The sequence below is a fragment of the Ursus arctos genome, unplaced genomic scaffold, assembly GCF_023065955.2.
Source record: "Ursus arctos isolate Adak ecotype North America unplaced genomic scaffold, UrsArc2.0 scaffold_8, whole genome shotgun sequence".
Lineage (NCBI taxonomy): Eukaryota > Metazoa > Chordata > Mammalia > Carnivora > Ursidae > Ursus > Ursus arctos.
Genome location: NW_026623100.1, coordinates 27,476,751 through 27,491,076, shown reverse-complemented (window position 1 = coordinate 27,491,076; position 14,326 = coordinate 27,476,751). Strand labels below are relative to the sequence as shown.

The following is a 14,326-nucleotide window of genomic DNA, read 5'->3' as shown; positions in this document are numbered from 1 at the left end:
GACCCCTATGATGTGGTACAAATTCTCTGCTCTTAGAGTCTGAATTGAAACAAGGTTAAATTCTTAAGTATTTAAAAGAGTGGATTGAATAGGTCCTTCTGGCCATTCTCATTTGAGTATCAATAGGTACTGAGTCACAACTTGTGCTCCTTGACGAATACCTGATGAAGAATGGGGTTCCTCTCCCACGCCCCCCCCCCCCCCAGCAAAAAAAAGTATTAGGAGGCTAGCATTTTGCGCTTAGGATTAATACCAGTTATCAAAAGAAGTGGGTATAGTTGCCTTGTGTGCAAACAGCTATGGTAATCACATGATAACTGGAGCATTCACCTTACTGGCATTGTCTTGAATGCTTTCAGTTTAGATTTTATACAGTTCCTGCAGTACAGCCATTGATAGCACCTTCAAGGTTGCAGGGAGCCTTCTAAGAGGGACTGTTATTTTGAGGAAGACAACCTTCTGTTAAAGATGAACTGCATTCATCTTCTTTCATCTTAATTCTTAGAACAGTTTAGGAATGACAGAGTCACGGGCCAGTGTTCCTCATCCCTGTTTGTCCACTGGAATCATCTGTAGAGCTTTTTAACATCCCCCCACCCCCCACTTTCAACACATGCAAGACTGTGACCTGAAATGTTTTGTTTTCAGGCATGAGAAACAACCCATTAGCTTATATATGGGTGTTCAGTATGTGGCTGTGTTCTGAAACAAAACCAAAATATCTTCTTGGGATTTCTGAAAGACATACATACACACAATAGTTATTTGGGCTTTTCTAATAAAATTTTCCTGATTCTGGCAGTGACTCATAGATTAATTTAAAAAATCACTTCTGGTAAAGCATTTTGGGTTTTAAAATTTAAGTCTCAAAAAAACCCATAACAAGACATGGTGGGTACAGTGGACTTTTTAAAACTTCTCAAATTAGGCCCTCTAGGGTAGTTAAACTACTTCTAAAGCCTAGGATGTGACTGTTTTATGGGGAGAAAAAAATAATCTGCCACTGTAATTTCATTATGACTTAAATCAAGGTTTTGTTCTAGAAGAGCCAAAGTGAGTAGAGATAGATAAATTTGATTTTAAAAGAAACAAAAATTCTGAAATTATACACAATGATCACTTATCCTTTTCTAGTTCCAGGCGATCTTTCATATTTATTTCTCATTTGGTTGCTAAGTTACAAATAACACGTAAGTGTATAGACTACTTGAGTGCTTGTTAAATGCAAGATGGGAAAATGAAAATGATCTGAAGAATAAAAGTTGCTGAGACTTCTGAGGGACCGTTGGTGTTGCTCCCTGAATTTGTTTGTTAATTTACCCATAAATAACATTTACAAAATTTAGATGTACTCAAGTTTTTTATTGGCCAAAAGGTACAATTAATATAACCAGCTGAGTAACCAAGTACTCTGTGAATTCAGAAACAGACATTGGGCCCAAGAATCTCAAGGCCTAGTATGGATTTTAGAGTGCTGAATTGTGGTATTCAATGACGTTTCTCAAATGTAGCTTCTGCTGCTGCCTTATATTAAAACTATTAAGTTTATGCAGCATTACCAGCAAATGCTTACTGGAACAGTAATATGTTTTCATGTCTTGTTTTCTTCCTTCTAGTCTGTAGATGTTGACTGGCCCCCTGCTGTGGATGACTAGCTTTCAAATTTGGAAAGAGTAGGGTTTTTGCGGCATGATGCGGACCTCCATTCAGCTACACTGTATAATGGCTGTTTACTCACCATTACAGTGTCTTGGAAACCATCTGGATCATGTTGATCTATGTATTTTAAAATTTGTTGTAACATCTCAGGATCTATGTATGTGTATATTTTGTGTTAAATGTTCTAAGGATGTCTTATGATTTTTCTTGTTCCCTCTCCAACACGTACACGCCAGACTATGAATAATGAAAACATTCTCTTAATTCTGTCATTTAGAGAAGTACCCAAACAGGATACATTCTCTGATAATCTGAGAAGCTATCATTTCTTTTAGCAAAATTTCCCTCCACAAGACATACTACCTTCAAAATCATGTTCTAAATTTTTTAAACAATCTTGATAAAAGTTTATCTATATTTATACAGCACAGTATCCTATAATATTCTAAGATAGCAAATGCAAATCTAACATCATTAATATTTTTTGCAGTAAGCTTTAAGCAAGCTGCTACCAACAGAAGTACTTTTTGATATAATCTGTCACAAATCGTAATGACTTCAAGTGACTATTTTGACAACTTAAAAATATCAATACATTTCCTGGGGAGGAAAAGAGAAACCTTAGGAATTGAGGCATACCCTGTTGAGACTTCCATAAATCTTTTAAATAAGGAGACACAAGTGCCTTCAGTAACTTCAAACCCAGGGATAAGATTTTGAAAAATTAAGATTGCTAAACAATCTGCTATTATTCCAGAGTGCTTCAATATATTATCTAATTTCAAACATCATAATCAAGTGGATAGGATATTATCATTTCCATTTTATAAATATGAAAACCAAAGAATGAAAGTTAAATGATTTATCTAAAATTGTTAGTTACTTCCATATCAGGGGCTAAAACTGAAGTTTCCTGGTCTCTAGGGTCCTTTCTTAATAAATCTTGTTACTGAGCACCCACTGTGTGAAGGAGGCACCTGAGAATGTCATTTAAATGCACTAACCAAAAAAATAGTAATAATAATAAAATAAAATAATTAAACAAATAAATGCACTAACCATCAGAAATGACTTTTAGAATTTAGATACCACATCAAGGAGCTTGCCAAAAAGCAACCCAAGTATATTTCATATGATTCTATACGATTACCATTTTTTAATAAGTTAATCATCAGTTGGTACTATGAAGAGGAAAAAATGAAATAAGCTAAACCTAAAGAAAATGGATGGGTCATTAAGAGAAACGTTTTGGCAATCTCATTAAAATTTCAGATTTAAATGTAATTTCTATCACCCTGATTCAACTATCTGAGCTTATTTTAGAACACGTGACTTGGATAGTATTGGATGATTGTTTCCCATCCCTTCATTAAACATACTTCATAGATACCAAGATGTATTATTCATTTTAGAAATCAGGAAAATTATTTAATTGACATGAAGAAGTTTCATATGTGCATACTAGCAAATAATTGTTTCACTATTTTCAATGCCAGAAAATGAGAAAGGGATAATAGAAATAAACTTCTGATAAACACAGGTAAGAACTTTTGTGTGAATGTTTCTCCGTTTTTGGGGAAGTTTTGCTATAGAAAAGATTTATGTAATTTGGAAGATAGTCTTTCGCATGTGTCTTTTTGGCTCAGCTTTGAATTTAATCTGCAAATGGAAAAATTAAGAACCTCCTTAAAAGAAGATTTCTATTTCTTAAATTTCTATTCCTGACATTATGCAAAATTTCAAGCAAAAAGTAAACATTAGCTGTATATACTTATTCCATATGTTCATATATTATGAGACATAGGTTGTTAAAAATCAATGTAGGTCTTTGTTTTATGCAAGAACTGGGAACATTAAGTAATGAAAGTACTATAGTTTCACTTTGCCTATGTAAAATTATTTTAAAATTAGTTCTGTGATCTCTTCTCAGCTTTTTTTCTTTTCAAATTTTTATTTAAATTCTAGTAACATAGTGTAATATTGGTTTCAGTAGAATTTAGTGATTCATCACTTAAAAAAACACCCAGTGCTCATCATAACAAGTGCCCCCCTTAATACCCATTCATAGCTTTTTTTTTCAATTTTTATTTAAATTCTAGTTAAATCTTTAATAACACTTAGAGAAAGATCCCTTTTTACTTAGTATTTCTTTGTCCCAAATATAGTTTGATTTAGTTTCGGACAAACATCAACTCAACTCTGAATACCTGGAAAAGGAAAGAAAGAAAAGAAAGATAAGAAAGAAAAAAAAGAAAGAAAGAAAGGGAGGGAGGAAGGGAGGAAGGAGGGAAGGAAGAAAAAGAAAGAAAGAAAAGAAGAATTTCCCAAGTAAGCAAGTAAGATAACTGGTTATATTACCAAGTTATATGAAATAAGCTTAGAAGTTAAATTTCCATTTCTAAAGAGAAAAACATCTTACTTAGGCTGAGCTTTTCTTTTGAAGCTTTATTCTTGATTTTTAAGCCCGTATAAAGAGAATGAACTTTGATGCAAGGTTTTCTGATTTTTAAAACTGGTACCCTCTTGGTGCCTGGGTGGCTCAGTCAGGTAAGTGTCTGACTTTTGATCTCAGGGTAGTGAGTTCAAGCCCCATTTTTTTCTTAAAAAAAAAAAAAAGGTACTTATTTTTATTAGGGAAAAAAATACTGCTTTTATGATATTCATTTAATTGTTTTTCATCTTGAAATAATTTCAAACTTACAGGAAAGTTGCAAGAATAAAGAACTTTTTTCCCCTTGAACCATTGAGCTAGTGATGCTCCATCACCCTGAATACTTTAGCGTATAATTTCTATAAACAAGAACATTCTTCTACTTCGCCACAACAGAACTATCAATTCAGAAGTTAACACAGATATTACAACTCTGTGTAATGTTATGTCTCTTTAGTCCCCACCAATCTGAAACAGTTCGTCTTTCCTTGGCTTTCATTATTTTAACATTTTTGAAGATTTCAGGTCAGTTATTTTTTAGATGGCTCTTCAATTTGGGTTTGTCTGATGTTTCCTTATTATTAGATTCAGGTTGTATCTTTCTAGTAAGAGTACCACATTAAGAGAGATTCTCTTCTTGCATCTCATCAGGTTTCTACAATTTTGATTTGTGCAGTTACTGATGACTGAATTTTAATCAGTTAATGAAGTTTGTGTCTGCCAAGCTCCTCTACTTTTATAGTTACTCTTTTTTCCCTTTAGTTAATAAGTATCTTGTAAGGAGACCATCCAACGTTCAACCACTAGTTTTAGCATTTACTGAAGATTTGTCAAAAACTGATCTAATTCCACCATTCCATTTACATTTATTGGTTAGCATTGCACTGAAAGGTAGAACTTTCCCTTCTTGTGGATTCATGGCTTCCTATTTTGTTCAATAGGTTATAATTTGTTCCTAACAAATGCAAATGCATATGCATGTGTGCGCGTGCGCGCGCGCGCAAGCACACACACACAGTTTCTTTATCTACGTATATTGAAAATTGGGAGTTGTATACCAGTTCTTCCAATTCCAACCTCATTCTAGTTTTCTCCCTTTTTTTAATTTGTAATACCTTTCTCTGACAGGAATCTGGCTCCCATTAGCCTTAATATATTTACTTGATAGATCAGTCCCCCTCATAAATAACCAGTCTCCTATTGCTGCATCCTTATTCCAGATCCCTGAGAGTCCCCTCCCTACCACCCTCCAATGTTCTCCTCAGGCTTCACCCTGTAGTCCCACACTGGGCCACCACCTTTGCCCCGCTGTGGCAGTACCTACCTGTACCTTGCTCAGAATAAGCCAATGACATTTGTCCTGAATTATACAGGAAGGGAGAGAGGCAGGAAATAAATCAGGAAGGCAGAAAATGAAAAAATCTTTTAAAAATGCATTTTAGTACTCTACAAAAATTATCATTTTAAAGGACAGTTACATAGGCAGGTATATTCAGCTATAGCTTTCCATAAAAATGCCTAATGTTTCTAAGCAACCAAGCTACCTTTCCCAAGGAGGATGCTATAAATAACAAAATCTCACTGATATTTTTAAAGTCAAATCACAACAAAATTTTAAGAATTTTAGAGTTTTTCCATTTATTATATTACCACAAAAAAAAATCACTGTATACAAAGATATTACAAAGGTAATAAAATATTCTGTACAACAAAAAGGATTTTGTCACTTTACAAATGATTGCATCTTTTCAACACATTTAACATTAAATAATTTGAGAACTTTAAAAAACTTTTCAGTACTTGTAAATTTGTTCCAGTTACCCAGAAGCATATAAGAATACTTAGCACAATAAAAAAACAGGATAGTGCCATTCTGTAGGGTTCTGAATTCATCAGTTAGCAGTATTTTTCAGTACATTCTTTTAAAATATAAGTCATCTCTAAAGGGTTCATCTGGTCTGAACCGTGACCTCAATGAAGTCTCCTGAGAGACTTCTATACAGAGATCTCCAAATACTCCATCTTACCTATTTCTTACTACATTTTAGGCAAAGCTATGCTATTTTGATTAGAAAATAAAGGAGAAAAATAGGTAAGATGTTTACTTTTATCGAAAACTTTTCGGCTCAGGTCATGATCTCAGGGTCCTGAGATCAAGCCCTACATGGGGCTCCCCACTGGGCGAGGAGCCTGCTTAAGATCCTTTCTCTTAAGTGCACACATGCACGCTCAAGTGCACACATGCACGCTCTCTCGCTCTCAAAAAAAAAAAAAAAAAAAAAAACGGGGGCGTGCCTGGGTGGCTCAGCCATTAAGCGTCTGCCTTCCACTCAGGTAATGATCCTGAGGTCCTGGGATCAAGCCCCACATCAGGCTCCCTGCTCGGCAGGAAGCCCGTTTCTCCCTCTCTCACTCTCCATGCTTGTGTTCCCTCTCTCTCTGTCTCCCCTGTCAAATAAATAAATAAAATCTTTAAAAAAAAAAAAACTTTATTTACTCTGCTGATAGCGATTTATTGAAGCACCAACATTATTTACTAATTTTTGTATATTACTACTCACACATAGGTGTTTAGAAAATTTTAAAATTCTTTAAATATTTGAAAGCCCAATAGTAAACTGAAGTTGTGGAAACAAGTGATAAGTGATAAATGATAAATTCGACACTCGTTAAATAGGTCATTACTAGCAGGTGGTATTTTTTCCTAAAGCCATAGACGTTTAGAATAGAAAAATATTTAGAAAATCTTTAGAAGAAATAATTGCTTGAAAGTTTTGTGTTTTGTTTATTAGTGATGGTAGTAGGGACACAATGGGGGTTTTTTGATCTCTACTTTTGTATGCATGAAAAAAATTATAATTAATTTGAGATTCAGTCTTATCCACCGATTTTAAGTTTGTGCTTTAAACTCTACTACTATGTATTAGTTAAAATATTAATTTGACTGAGTCTTAGACAAAGGCATAAAACTCGATATAGACAAACCATACATTTATCTCTGATTAGTTGTCCACTCCTGAGCTTATACTGTTAAATAGAATGATATTTTTTATTCTATGGGATATAAAAAAATCCTAATTTTGCCCTTTCACACTCAACCCCTGAAAACTAAACAGATCAGAAATCTTTCAGTGGCAACTTCATTAGCTATGATGAGGTTCCCCTTTAGGAAGACAGTCATGTAACTCCTAATTCATATTCAACTTTGGCAAAGAAATTAAGGGTCCTAGAACTTCAGAACTGAAGTCATTAAATGACCTTATCTTTGCTATATAATAGAAACTGGTTCTGAAAAGAGTAAGGCCAAAAGAAGGGCCTCCAGGTCTGGGCAAAACAGACAGCCACTGTAAAGAGAAACCAATCTCAGGGTGCTTACTAAAGAATCCAATCCATAGTGATTTTTCTCACTCTACCATGTATTAGAAGGAGTTCCTGGGCTTAGAGATTAATCAGGGCCACAGGATACACACAGATATTTACTAATATTTGATTAGCACTATACTATTTACAGTTTCTTATGCATTATTTTATTTAATACAACACATCTTGTGAGGTAGGTAAGCAGGGTATTATCTGCATTTTATATCTGAAGAGAGGCCCACAAAAGGCGTGATTTGTTACATATTACATAATGAGTATGTGGTAGAGCTGAAGATTCAAACGCAAATGCTCTGACAAAAAAAAAAAAAAAAAATCCTATTCTTGGGCACCTGAGTGGCTCAGTTGGTTGAGCATCTGCCTTTGGCTCAGGTCATGATCTCAGGGTTCTGAGATCGAGCCCCATACAGGGCTCCCTGCTCACCAGGAAGCCTTCTTATCCCTCTCCCTGCCTGCCACTTCCCCAGTTTGTGCTCTCTCTCTCTGCCAAATAAATAAATAAAATCTTTTTAAAAATCCCTATTCTTTCCATTTCTCCATGCTATTTAACATTACGTGGCAATTTCTTTAATCCCCTAATATATCAATGTATGATATAACAAATTATTTGGTACTACTGGGCAGCCTGGATCACCAATTCCAAGTCTCTCTTAACATGGACAGTCTCGTTTTTCTTCTGAAACATTAGTTAAAAATGGACAACCCAGCTGTTAGAGAAACCCAGTTACCAATTTAAAAGACCATTATGATGATAGGTTCTGATGACAGAAATCAGAATAGTGGTTTTGAGGAGTAGGTAGATTGGCAAGGGCATGAAGAACAGAGGCAGAATGGATAACATGGTAAAGGCATGGAGGTCTGGCAGCCTGAGAGATTTTTCAAGGAATGCCAGCTATGTAATAGGGTTTAAGGATAACATGATATTATTTTTAACCACAGCATATAGAAGATTCTTGTTGGGGAAAGGAATGAAGACCTATACTAAGAAAACACTAGGAATGAAGGAGGGATAAATGAAAACATTTTTATGAGGCAGAATTTAAAAGACGTGATAACTAAGTAGGAAGTGAGGGAGAAAAGGAATAAAACATGATTCCAAGGTTCCAATTAAATATCTTGGGTGGCAGAGTAAATGGTAATGCCACTAATGAAAGTACAGAATGCAAAAGGTGGGGGGCAATTTATAAAGGCATTTGGGTAGCGTGAGAGAAAGCTGAAACTGTGGGCACTGATGAAGTCACCCAGGGAAAAAAATAGCACCTAAAGAGGGCTGGGGTTGAGATTCTGGAAAAAAAGTCAACCTCAGAGAGGAATCTTATCTACCACAGAAACCTCGGAGGAGTAGCCAAGAAGGGAGTAGCCAATAGGAAAGAAGGTTATAGATAGGTCAGGCAGAGTAAGGACTGATCAAAAGACAGCGGATTTGACAAGAAGAGTGTCTCTGGTCACTTTTCCCAGAATATAATAAGAAAACAGTAAGAGAGGGCACCTGGGTGGCTCAGTCGGTTAAATGTCTGACTTTTGATTTTGGCTCAGGTCATGATCTCGGGGTTGTGACATGAACCCCTGGTTGGGCTCTGCACTGGGTGCGCAGTCTGCTTAACATTCTCTCTCTCCTCTCTCTGCCCTTCCCCCCACCCTTGAGAGTATACCTGCCTAACTGCCCCCCCACCTCTCTTTCTCTCAAAAAGAAGAAGGAAGGAAGGAAGGAAGGAAGGAAGGAAGAAAAAAAAAAGAAAAGAAAGAAGAAAAACAGTAGGAGGTGAAAGATTAATAAGCCAAAGAATGGGAGCTAAGGAAATCGAAGCTGAAAGCATTTCCTGCGTCCAGATATGAAGGAAAGAGCGTGAAGGTAGTAGGAAAGATTTTTGTTTCCTTTCTTTTAAGGCTAGAGAAGATGTTTACCACAGTTACACAAAGAAAACCACCACTAAATAGTGATGTGAGGATACAGAAACAAGACGGGAGAGACAGCAGGGTCCAGGGTACAAGCAGAAGTGCAGAAAGGCAGAGGGGCACTTTTTTTCTCGGAAACTAAGTGTGAAAACATAAATACATTTAGAGATAGATGAGAAGCAGTTTGCCAAATTCTTTGTATATTATAAAATAAATTCTATGATCAGTAAGTAGCACCTGAAAAATGAAAAAAATCCCTTAGAAATACTCTAAATACCTAAATTCAGCTTACATGGCGGGGAGGAGTGGACAAAACAACAACCCTGCAAGATAAGTCAATTGCTTATTTAATGAACAAAAATCCAGTTAGCTACTCTTAACAGTCTGTGGTTAAGCTGGCCAGTGCTAATAAATACAAAATTATAGGATTCTGTATTTTTTTTAAAAAAGCTCACCACTATCTAGAGATATCCAGGGTTCATTCATACTTAGAAAAGAAATGACGCCTTCCAAGTTTTTCTTTCTCTCTGGTAAGTTCTTCTAAAGTATGTTATATGCTTATGGTTTTTAAAATTATGTAACTAATGTTTCATTTTTAAATCATAATTTCTGAGAAATATTAATGGTACTTTGTGTCTTTAATCTTTTTCTTCTGCTTCCTAGACTATCTTAACCCCAAGTCTTATCTTGATCTCCTTCCCATTTCCCAGTATCATTCAACTCAGAATTTTTATTTACATGACATTCATACATTTCCATTTTGATTGTTCCAGTAAACTTACTGGTTTGGTTGGACACTGTGTAAATGAAATGACACACTGTTTCTAGCTTACAACATGCTCAACATTTATGGTAGGTTCTAGGTGTAAAATAAAGTCTTCAATAAGTCAGTTACTTAGCATCATGACAATTCCATCACAACTAAAATTACTGCCTAAATTATACCATCATTTTGCCTCTGGGATTACTTTGCTTTCAAACAGTTTGGATTACTACCATTATTAATCCTTAACCTGAAGGTGCATGATTCTGACATAAATCCAACGTCACATTAAACAGAATTATAAAAATTATAAACATCTAATAATTAAAGCTGTTCTTTCTTTCAAAAAACTCTATTAGTAGTACTTTAAACATTCAATAAATATTTACTGAGTGCTTAATATGAGGCAGACCCTGTTCTACAAACTGGAGATTCAACAAACAAAACACAAAAATTTTTATCCTTGTGGAGCTTACATTTCAGTATAGGGAAAAAAATTAAAAAAAAAAATGCTTATTAGCAAAGGTCAGATCCTGGTAAGCACTATGGACCAATATAAAGGAGAGGGGACATGGAGCGCTGATGTGTATAGACTCGAGGAAGGCCTTGATCGGTATCAGCTGAATGAATCTGAAGGATGTTAAGAAGTGAGCTATGCATGTATCTGAGAGAACAGTCAAGGCAGAGAGGGCACCAAGTACAAAGAGTTTCTGAGGCACACGTATACTTGGTGTTTTTGAAGAGAGGCTATGAGGGCAGAGTGCCTGGAGCTGAATGAGAAGAAAACAGTAAGACATGAGATAGACGGAGTATAAGCTTGCCACTTTTAAGAACTTTGGTCTTTACTGAGTGGGAATGGGGAGCTACAGGACGGTTTTGAGCAGGTCAATGATACAATTTGACTTGTTTTAAAAATAATCATTCTGGCTACTTTGGGGAGAAGAGACTACAGGGGCACAAGGATGTAAGAGCATCTTTCGAGGCTACAGCTTCAATCTAGGCAAGAGATGATATAACAGTGGCTCAGAAGAGGAAGCTAATAGTAGAGGTCAAAAGAGGTGGTGAGCTTTGGATATATTTTGAAGGCAAGGCCTACCAGATTTGCTGATGGATTGACTTGGGAGAGAAAGAAAAGAATCAAGGATGACTCCATGGTTTTGGACCTGAGCAATAACTGAAGCATAGCACTGCTATTTACTAAGTTGGGGAAGATTGAAGGAGAAGCAAATTGGGAGGGAAGATCAAGAACTCAGTTTTGGATATGTTGAGTCTGAGCTGGATTTTTGTTCGTTAATGAGGTTTCTTAGTAGAGATGTCAAACAAGTAGTTTTACATACACGACTAAGGTCCAAGTATGGAGGTCAGAGGATAGGTCTAAGCTAGGGATAAAATTTACGAAGAGAGGGGCGCCTGGGTGGCACAGCGGTTAAGCGTCTGCCTTCGGCTCAGGGCGTGATCCCGGCATTCCGGGATCGAGCCCCACATCAGGCTCTTCCGCTATGAGCCTGCTTCTTCCTCTCCCACTCCCCCTGCCTGTGTTCCCTCTCTCACTGGCTGTCTCTCTCTGTCGAATAAATAAATAAAATATCTTTAAAAAAAAAAAAATTTACGAAGAGAGCATGAAATTGGATGAGATCACAGTGACTGAGGAAACACAAGAAAGATAAGAGATCTAAGGAAACTTCTTCACCTTAAAGACATGAGTGTAAACCTAAAATCACAAGCAATTTTAAAGGTAGGGATTTAAATGGTCCAAAATGTAGAGAACTTCCCCTACCTTGAAAGCTCACTTCCACTCTCTTCTGTCCAAGTTAAATTTTTTTTTAAAGACTTTATTTATTTATTTGAGAGAGAGAGAGCACTCCTGTACATGAGCGGGGGTGGGGAAGGGAGAGGGAGAGGAGTCTAATGGGGGCTGGATCCTCGGGTCCTTGGGATCATAACCTGAGCCAGAGGCAGACATTTCACCGACTGAGCGACCCAGGCACCCCCTGCCAAGTTAGATTCTTAAAGATTTTAAAGATTTTTGACTTACATATAAATCTAAGAAACTCCAAGCAGCCTCAGAAAACCCCTTAGGGGTCACCTTGGCCTATGGGTCTCAAAAATAATAAGAAATCATTTTTCTAATGACACAGTCATTACAGGTTTTACCTTAAATTTGCTTAAAAGCAAATATCAGTTAATTCATTTAACTAAGAATACATTAATACAATATAAAAGAAGTATAAAAAAGTATATTTGGAAGAATTGGAGCCTTGCTCTCATTTCCTCCTCATTCTTTACTGGGAAAATGGGGTAGGACTCTAAAGACAGAATTCCCACCATACACAGTATCAGGTCACATGTTTCAGAAAGAAGAAACAGTAACATCCTTTTAAATTTCTATTTCAGAATTTTCCTTTTATGATACTTTCCAACTTTGTATTCAATATACCCAAACAAGCATTTAAGTTTTACAAGTTACTCTGAAAAAATTCAAATGCAAATGAGTCGCTTAATTGCTCATTCTGCATAGTGCCAATACTAGAATACTGACTATGAACAAAGCCATGACTGTTTGGATTAGTACCGTTTGATGGTCCTGACTCATTTATCATACTGTTATCTGTACAGTTGAAGTCAGATCTGTCAAATGCCTCTGGCTGGGGAACAAAAGCAGCCGTACTGGAACTGGTGCCTGCTGGCATGCTGGGAGAGGACATCTGATGGAGCTGTCTCAAGTCTCTTGGGTCTAACACTGAATTACAGGAGGGGTTTTCGAGATTCATGCTCACAAGTCTCGGATTATCAGTCTCCCTCATGCTGTCATTACTAGGTGTTATCATATTCATAGGGCAATTCGGCAGCATGTTGCCATCAGAAATACCATATAAATCAGCTGGTGACATGGATGGTGCTTCCATTCTGCCTATGTCATTAGCATTGTTATAAATACAAGCATTAGAGGCATTCAAATCACTCTCAAGAGGCATTTCCAGATATGGCGAGATACCTTGTGGATTAGAGGAAAGTGTCCCTGTTGAAAAACCACTCAGTGGATTTGTACTGACTGCACGCGAGGTGGGGTGGGGCCCTGAAGACCAGCTTGAAGAAGGCTGAGACACCATTGAAGGTATGGGTGAAGTATGATGTGACAGTGCATTTGAGATGGACACAGGCGAGGAATAGTAGGAATCTGCTTGACTTGAAACACCTGAAGTCCTGGGCATTTCTGTCAAAACTGCACCATGAGAAAAGTTTGATTCTGTGGGGAGGAAAATGTACTTTTACAAACCGAAATAGAAGTATAAAAAGCATTATCTCTAAATTAAACTTGCACAAACACACCAATAGAGAAAATTTTCAAGCAAACTGATACAACATTTTAGATAAAAATATAAAACAGCACTAAAATTATTATAAGAGTCCAAAGCTAAATTCTTTAACACTTACTGTTTTACGAATACCTATAAAATAATTTTGGTAAATTATTTTGGCATAGATAGCTTCATTCCAGTTAAATATGAAAATTTAGCTTCTGAGGCCCTATAAAGTGAAAAATAAATCAGAATTTCAGAGAGGCCTGGCTGATTCAGTTGGTAGAGCGTACAAATCTTGATTTCAGTGTCGTGAGTTTGAGCCCCAAGTTGGGCATAGAGATTACTTAAAAAAAATATCAGAATTTCAGTTAGTGGAAATCTAAGTACCCAAATCATTTCATATTCACTACTTTTAGGAGAAAATGGAGGGGTGGAGGAAATGCTCATTAGGGATGACTGAAAAATACACATAACTTGCTAAGATATATTAAGATATAACTCTTGGGGTGCCTGGATGGCTCCAGCTGGTTAAGTGTCTGATTCTTGGTTGCAGTTCAGGTCATGACTTTGGGGTTGTGAGATCAAGCCCCAAGTCGGGTTCCCTGCTGGGCATGGAGCCTGCTTAAAGATTCTCTCTCTCCCTCTGCCCCTCCCCTCTCCCTAGATTTCTCTCCCCACCTCTCGAAAAAAAAAAAGAAAAAAGATATAATTCTAAGGTACTACAGAATTCCCAGTCAGAAAAAAATTAAGGATTCTGTACTTATTTATATAGTATATGACTGCTGTACATACTAAACCAAGAAAAAGCATAGATTTAAAGGCAATAAAGACTTCTGGTTAAATAACCCTGGTTCAATGATTTGAACCAGAGGTTCAAAACTTTTTTTTCTGTAAAGG

The 14,326-nt window shown here is 36.4% G+C and overlaps 2 protein-coding genes across 7 annotated transcripts in view; one reads left to right on the top strand and one right to left on the bottom strand.

The window, feature by feature from the left end:
- Window positions 1–3,203, top strand: part of PUS10 (pseudouridine synthase 10) — a 70,032-nt gene extending 66,829 nt beyond the window's left edge. For all 4 annotated transcript variants that reach the window (XM_026485255.4, XM_048222667.2, XM_026485239.4 and 1 more), the window contains exon 18: window positions 1,617–3,203. In XM_026485255.4, coding sequence (XP_026341040.4) covers window positions 1,617–1,655 — 39 coding nt within the window. In that variant the 3' untranslated portion in view covers window positions 1,656–3,203. The remainder of the gene's footprint in view (window positions 1–1,616) is intronic.
- A 2,499-nt stretch (window positions 3,204–5,702) lies between these two features.
- REL (REL proto-oncogene, NF-kB subunit) overlaps window positions 5,703–14,326 on the bottom strand; it is a 37,482-nt gene continuing 28,858 nt past the window's right edge. For all 3 annotated transcript variants that reach the window (XM_026485328.4, XM_026485309.4, XM_026485319.4), the window contains one exon: window positions 5,703–13,374. In XM_026485328.4, coding sequence (XP_026341113.1) covers window positions 12,584–13,374 — 791 coding nt within the window. In that variant the 3' untranslated portion in view covers window positions 5,703–12,583. The remainder of the gene's footprint in view (window positions 13,375–14,326) is intronic.